At 45.6% G+C, this 7,724-nt stretch overlaps 1 protein-coding gene across 1 annotated transcript; it reads right to left on the bottom strand.

Annotated features, from left to right (window-relative positions):
* Window positions 1-5,045: 5,045 nt before the first annotated feature.
* Window positions 5,046-7,403, bottom strand: LOC128933057 (cytochrome c oxidase copper chaperone). The gene is made up of 3 exons (XM_054269917.1): window positions 7,200-7,403; window positions 5,653-5,761; window positions 5,046-5,254 (listed from the first exon to the last, which is right to left on the bottom strand). The coding sequence occupies exons 1-2, from the start codon at window positions 7,316-7,318 to the stop codon at window positions 5,677-5,679; spliced, it is 204 nt and encodes a 67-aa protein (XP_054125892.1). The 5' UTR covers window positions 7,319-7,403; the 3' UTR covers window positions 5,046-5,254; window positions 5,653-5,676.
* Between the last annotated feature and the right edge of the window lie 321 nt (window positions 7,404-7,724).

Here is a 7,724-nt window from a genome sequence, read left to right as displayed (position 1 = left end):
TCTCGCCCGCGCTGCAGCAAATGGAATAGCGACCGTGAGAGAGCAGCAGAGGGAGCTGGTGATGAGTGTGGAATGTGTATCTCTTGGCAGTGGAACGGAGAGAGACCCCAAATGGATAACCATGTTTGGAATTGAAATCCAAGGAGCAAAAGCAGCGAGGAGAACAGAGAGCAAGCATGCACCCGCTACTTAACATAACTCAGGCGGCCAGATAAGCCCAGCACAGCGCGAGGAGGGGAAAGGAGAAGGGAAAACAACCAGCTTATCGTGGCGAGCTCCAGTCACACATCAGGCTCTCCACTGCTCTGCACTCCTGCAAGAGAGCGACTTTCACCCAGCACAAAAAAGGAAAAAGGTCACCCCCTTTTCCCACTGTGGTTCGTAACTGTGGCAGGGACTTGGCAAAAGAAGAGAGGCTGGCTCTCAATTAATACTCTCCAGGTCCATTACAGCCTCCCCTTACTCCAGTGAGCTTCCTCTCATGGGGTGTTTTAGATCAACGGGCATAAGGAAAAGCTTTGCACAGCCAGAGAACTGTGAATGCAAGGGATAAAACTAGAGCAAACAAACCTCTGGCACCCAGTTTCATCTATCATGAAGATGACACTATCCAGCCTGCCAAAAGCTTTGTGAGCATGTAACACTTGGAAGCACATTTTGTGGGGAAATCCTAGTTGAGGGATTACAGGCTCTGTTGGGAAGCACCCTCGAGAAACATCATCTCACATTCTCATTTTTCTAATAGCTACTTAGAACCTGCCCTAGACCTTCATTTAGCCCAATGAGGACAGCCAACACTTCCCACTCAGGTAACCCAGGACAGAGGCACAAGAGCCTTTGAGGTCAATCCTCCATGGCCAGCTACACAAAACATGCATAAATGCAATTCCTCCCCTGCTTCAAGTAACACATTATCAGTCACACAGGCAGGATCTGCCCCACTGCCAGGATGCAATTACATTTCAGGCACTGACGCAACCCACGTGGTCTCCCATCGCAGTGTGAAGTCAGCCTGCACCGGTCAGTGGGGTAGAGATAGGGTTTCAAGGGTGGTCGTGTTTCAGGCCGAGCTTGCAGCTGCCCTGCCTAACATGCCATTCCCATTGGCACCATTCAGTTAAAGACACACTGATTGCCTCTCCTAACTAACAGTGCTCTGGAATAACACTGTCTCCCAGGCAAGGCTGCAGCAATGCTTTATGACAACCTTCAAGAATCCATCGTGGTTTTGGACAGCACAATCTTATTTCTGCAATGATGAGGCCACGTGCAATACAGAGCTGCATGGCTCCTAAGAGCCATCCTGGCAGGCTGACATGTGGGCAGGAAAGAAGACAAATTAAGCTTTGCACAGGGCGAGCACAGTCCATTCAGAAAGGTGCTTTCTGTTAAGGACAAAGTGAAAAAACCAGTGAACCTGGTCTTCAGAGGGCCCTTAACTAAGTGAAGAAATAAATCCTAGCTACTGAAGCAGAACAACACCCATCTGCAAGAGTTATGGGGAAATGAAGAACTTTCTCTCAACCTTCTCTCCAAAGCAGGGAAGATGATCTTATAGCTAAAGCACCACAATAAAAAAATCTTGGGATTCAGGCTCTGTTTTTCATACCATTGCCATATACTCGCTATATGATCCTGACAACAACTTGTGTACCTTTAGGCCTCTGCAAAAAATCTGTAAGGAGCCTTCTCTCCAAGATAGGCTGACATCTGATAAAATGGGGAGTTGGGATATCAAGATTAGGAACACTTAGGAGAAAGATACTTTGCATAAGATCTGTGAGACAAAACTGAACTGCTATGAGAAGAAATGTAGAACTACATTAGAGGAAGCATCCTGAGAAGCACCATTGCATTTTCTCCCACCTTTTCATACTATCAAAACCCTTTTGCAGGCGCATCAAAGAAAGTGGAAAAAAAGGAAGTTAGTAATTTCATGCTTCTGTTAGGTAAATTCCTGAGTAAAAAATAACTGTGTTAATGACTCATTAGGACAAGAAAGGCCTTCACCTGACATCTTCTAGGACATAAATAGTGGTGTTGCAGTGATGCTGAAGCCAGCACCGTGGGTGAGGATGACCTGTTGTGATTTCTCTGTGAAAGGCAGACAGGAAGCTTTCAACCCACGGCAATAGCAGCACAAAGCTCTCATTAGGAATTACACAACTTTTCTGCTGGGTCTCAATGTGACATTGTAGAGAGAATGATGCAGCACTTTAAAAGGTAGATCTCGGAGCACACACTAGAGATTAACTTGGTGTTTTCACTCAAATTTCTAAAAGGAAGATTTGTAAAGTGATTGAACCACAAAGACTAAATCTTCCTTTCTCCCTCGACAGTACCATGGCCATACAGACCATCTTCACAGCACTTTCAGTTTTCTATTCAGCAAAAGTAAAAAACCCTCTTATTACCAAAGAGACACTTTATTTTCATGCCTTGCTCTGGATTAAATGCCCTTCATCCAGGGACATTGGTTCATCCAAGACAAGTGTTCAAAAGCCAATACTGATTCAATAGGAAAGGGATTGAATCAAATACCAAAGCTGAAAACAATTTGGAATGAAGGTGGCAAGTTCATAGAAAACACCTGAGCAACATTAACATCCTTCCCTGGAAGTACACACGTAAGCATTACTACAAAATGTGTTTGTGAAAAACTGACACGTCAAGCTTTTCAGCACTGAAACAGGCAGTGTGGAAACAGGTACTTCACTATCTCCCCACTTAAAATGGACTCAACCAGTAGCACTTAATATTTAGCTGCATGTGATGATGCAACACAGGTGCAGCCTGCACTATGTTTGGCAAATAAATCCTCTGTCCTTGAGAGCCACACAACACAGAGATTATCAGTCCCAAATCTCACAGCAGCTGCATGACTGGTTATTTTGCCCATCCTTTAGGAAGTCAACAGGTTCACTACTGATCCCATAAGCTGAAAACCAGCTCAATCACCTGTGTTGAGGACACTAAGACCTTGGTAGCTTGAAGTCAGAGAGGGCATAATCAAACACCTCTTGATTTATTATATAGTGCATTGCTGGAATTAGTCTGCAGAACTGTTACTTACACATGAATAAACACTGTAGCTCCAAAATATACACATTTGATTTACAACTGCTGGGAAAGGTCTCAAGCCTACTCCAGACTAGCTCACAGTGAATTACAAAGGTTCAAAGATGGCATGTACTGTATCTAGTTGTGCTACTCTATAGATTAGTCAAGTTTCCTGCTACTGCTGTGTGTGCTACACACCCTCAAGGTACCCACCACCCTGTGCAGGGCCGTGTCTGTCACCAACACCATCAGTAACTATTAACACAGGAACTCCCACTCCCTGAATCCACTCCACAGGAAAACCATAGTAAGAAATGAAGCCACTCAGCAAGGAATTTGATTTTACTACAAGGTTCTTCCGTTGTTGCTTTAAGCGTAGAGTTGTCCAGTATCCTTTCTGTACCTGTTGCACACAGGTACATCAGCATGCCACTCATTTCCAAAAACTTTCTGAAGTACTTGACATGCTTTTACCCTCATGGAGGTCTAAACATCCGAATTCTTAAGTGAATAGAATTTGTGTAAAATTATGCAGGAATATGTTTTTTCTTTTCTTGACCTGATATAAGCAGCACTCCACTTTCACTTGGCCACTTCCTGCCCTGCTCTATTCTGTGGCACCATTTTCACAGTTTACCCAGACCATGCTACCACAAAGCTGGTGCTCATCCACCTTTTAGCATTCTCCTCAGTTCATGCTCTGACACACAGTGGTTCAACAAGGAATGACCTTATTCAGGTTCCTACCTCAAGACAATAATAAACACCAAGAAGAGCACCAGGTCCTGCTCCTCAAAAGCTACAGTGCCACAGGCAGCCTTGAATGCTTTCTGCCAGAGCCACACCTGCATCCCTACTCTGAGGCTGAAAGCCAGCATGGACACAACTCTTGGCTCAAGACAGGACCTTCAGAAAACACTCCCAGAGGAAGAGTCTGAACTCTCCTCATGCAACTTGTGAGTCTCAGCAGGGGCAGCACCAAGTGTTACATACTAAATGTTCACAGCCAAAAACCTCTGCTACCTCAGGATACACGGGGCCCAGCTGGCAGAGAAACAATCATGACTGGACTCATCCCTGCAGCAGAACAAAGCCAGAAGAAAAATCAAGACAAAGCACAGATTTTGTCTCTTCAGTTTCTGAAGAGAAAACTCATCAGGAGAAAAAGTAATTAGTGATACCATATTCAGGAAAGTCAACTCACCACAGGAGGAGTAACATTAGGGTTGCACAATTACATACTATGAAGTCAGAAAAGCCCCACCTGTAACAACCCAGAAATTGCACCTGATGTTTCTCTAGGTTGTAAGAAGGAATCTAAAGCAACAACTACCATCTCATTAAACACTATAATCTCATTCAAGTGAAAGAAGCCAGAAAACATAAGTCCATGCATGCATAGCACAAGAACAACACAACAAAAACTGAGCATAAGAAAAAGCTCTACTTTGAGGCAAGTAACCTGTACACACAAGTCACTTGCAGTGACAGGGAGCAGTCCTCTGCTCCCTTTCTGTTGAAGAACTACGGGCTCAAGCGAGTTTGAGATGGGAAGTACCTAATTTTTCATTACAAAGAATGAAGCTCGGGTAATGGTATTCAAACATCGCAGAAGAATTAAAACATGGGGAAATCAAATACAGTTTTGACTCTAAGGAAGTTCATTTCATAGGACTGTGGTCACCTTTGTACAAACATAGTTACAGCTACTGTCACAAACAGCACTGCAAGCTTCAGCACAACTGCTGAAAGCTGCAAGTGTGCAATGCTACTAGCATGATTTCACAATTTGCATCAGTGGGAAAACCCAGCAAAGCCCTCTCTGTTCAACAAAACCACCACAGTAATCATTAAGAAGAGAGAGTTCCTATGTTAATGATTGAGCAGGCTTTTCTCATTCTCTCATTCCTGCAGCACACTGTTTTCAGTAAGGGGGGCACTGTCATTTCTTTACTTAAAAAAAAAAAAGAAGTCAGGAACACTGGTCATTTTCAGGCTTTTATTAAGAGGAAAAAATATATTTTCTATAGCAGTGGTCAAGAGCAAGTAGTGGAAAAGCTACAGATGTGATGCATACTCTATCATTAAAGACTCTTCATAAATAGATTCTTTGTTTATATTTGTTCTTTCAATTAACTTGCAGAAATAATTTATTTTGCAGCTTTCCAGAACACAGTCACACCAAAGGCATCATCTAGAAGAGAAAGGAAACACAGCTTCACAAAACATGGATTTCCACTGGATATTGAGCAACAGTTCAACAATCAACAAAAAAAACCCCAGCACAAACCCACAAAAACCAACTCCCACGTGTCCTAGCACCTGAAATCTAAACTGAGGTTTGGATCTCTTAGCAGACAACAGAGGCAGCACCATTCTCTACTGCTGAAGGGTGACTCACAGAGGCTGTGTGCTGCCAAGGGTTTCACCACCCTCACAGGACAGCAATGTTGGCTGTAGTGTCAATGAGAATTGCTCTGCCTTCTCTCTCATAAGGGCAACACCATCACAAACACTACTCTGGGCCTTCCAGGGGCACCAGCTGAGGGGCCAGGGCACTTCAGAGGCAGAGGTGCTGAAGGCTGTACTCACCCCACTCAGTCCTGCTCATCTCACTCATATCTTGAAGCCCAGAGCTCTCATACACTCTTTGTGAGCTTCAATTAGGTGCCCACAATTTTCTTCTCCCTTCTCAATAATGCTGCAAAAGAAAAAGATTTCCAGGGTTCAGCAATAAAATGTTCACTTACTTTTAGTAAAGAAACAGAACTAACAAACTGTTGGGGACAATTAAAAATCCCTACTGGATTCAGAGATATTTTTTTCCCTATCCTGTCCAGGGTAGTGCTGTTTTGGACAACATAAAACTATCCCAAAAAGTTACCCAAGTCTGGAGCTGTGCACCTAAAACTCTGACAGCAGGCAGAACAGAACTTCCTGTTAACAGGCCAGGGTCTATTCTGGGCATGTCTGGATGGGGATTGGTTATACAACACAAGGCTGTCACACCATCAAGTAGCTGAGCTGGCCAGATTCAAATTATTCAGTAGGGAAGCAACAAAATTTCTCCAGTAAGAGAACAATACAGAACAGGTTAACCAGTAAATGATAATTTAATCAAACTTCAGTTGCAATTTAAGGACCCTGAAGCAAAAAACAAAACAAAACACAACACCTGTCCAGCTATTGTTGAAAAAATGATTCACCATACATGGTAACTTTTGATGTAACTCATCTATCCAAGTAAGAGCTTCTCATTGTTGGTATATCATGTATACCACAAAAGCAGTTCAGACTTACTTTTGACTGAATGTCAGAGCTGTTAAGTTTTCTTCTTGAGTTTTATTACAAAGAGCATGGACACATCCCCTGGCTGCCCAGGGCAACTCCATCTGAGCAGTAACATCCATCCTACCACCCTCTCCTTAGGGGGCCCTGGAGTCACCCTCACCCTACTGTGTAATTAGACAGGCTCCCCTAAATTTAGCAAAACCACTGTTCAGTATTATGCCACCTGCCAAACACCATCCATACCACCAGCAAAGTAAAAAAAAAAAGACAACTTGCTCATCAGATTAAAGTTTTTTAAACTTTAAAGATTGACTGTCAAAGACAAAGGAGGGTGACTTCATACCATTTTATAGGTCCTATGACCATGACTAAGCCTATAACTACCAATGCAGCTATATAGGTACTGTCGAATTTTGAACTTCTCTGGGAAATGTCATCCTCTGAGACTAAAAAAAAACAGAGTATTTTTCTTTATTTAAAAGAGAACGTAATTGTACTCAGGTGAACAATAAAGAAGTTATCACCTGCTGGTACGTGTTGCTTCAATCAATAATAGTGAAGATTTACAAGCAGCATTAAAAGCTGATCTTTGAAACCTGTTTTAAACACAGGTTATGAGGTTTTAAACTCCTAATTTCTAAGTAATCCTTTAAAGACAGTTTCCTTTCCTTCTCCACACTCTCCCTCCTCCCTCGGACGCTCCAGCACCCCCGTCCGGGATGGGGAGCGCCCCCAGCATGCCCGGCGCACGGTGGCACAAACCCCAGGAAGGGAGGCAATGCCGGCGGGGCTGGAGGGTGGAACGCCCGGGTGCGGAGGGGCCGCGGGGCTCGGGGCCGGGTCCCTACCAGGCGTCCCTCGCCTTCTTGGTCTCGGGGCAGGCGCAGCAGGCCTTCAGCGGCTTCTTCCCCTCCTGCGCCTCCCCTGCGCCCTTGCCATCGCAGCTGGCGGCGGCTATCGAGGACATGGCGGGCAGTTCCCGGCTCCCTCAGCCGCGGGGAGAACGGGCCGACGGCGGCGATGCGAGCGCGGCTGGTTCCGGGAATGCTCGCCCGCCCCTTCCCGGCCCGCGGCCTGCCGGGAGGGATGGGGCCGGGGGGGGGGGGGGCTGCTGCCGCCTGCCCCGCCTCTTCCTGGCCGTCACCCCAGGGCGGGTGTGGCTGTCACACTGTGGTGAGGCGAAAGTGACATTTTCCAGGCACACTCGGTATTGAACCAGCCCCAAGGGGAAAGAGGGAGCTGGCAGCGGGGAGAAAAAATGGCGCCGTCAGGCGAGAGCAGCCGGCTCCCGCCGCGGTCAGCAGGAGCAGCGAGTGACGCCCTCGGCCCTGCCAGCGCCGGGCTCCACCCTGAAAGTGCTGGCCAGCACATAA

This window comes from Melozone crissalis, unplaced genomic scaffold (genome assembly GCF_028551555.1).
Source record: "Melozone crissalis strain CALT ecotype California unplaced genomic scaffold, PUWL_Pcris_2 ptg000008l_1, whole genome shotgun sequence".
NCBI lineage: Eukaryota > Metazoa > Chordata > Aves > Passeriformes > Passerellidae > Melozone > Melozone crissalis.
The sequence above is the reverse complement of the archived record's forward strand: the minus strand, read 5'-3'. Positions and strand labels throughout refer to the sequence as shown.

What these genes read in the sequence shown, in the direction of transcription:
- LOC128933057 (XM_054269917.1), bottom strand. Translation starts at nt 7,318, where the DNA reads ATGTCCTCGATAGCCGCCGCCAGCTGCGATGGCAAGGGCGCAGGGGAG. An exon ending in AAGAAGGCGAGGGACGCCTG is followed by an intron (nt 5,762 to 7,199) that starts GTAGGGACCCGG and finishes TTTCTTTTGCAG; the next exon opens with CATTATTGAGAAGGGAGAAG.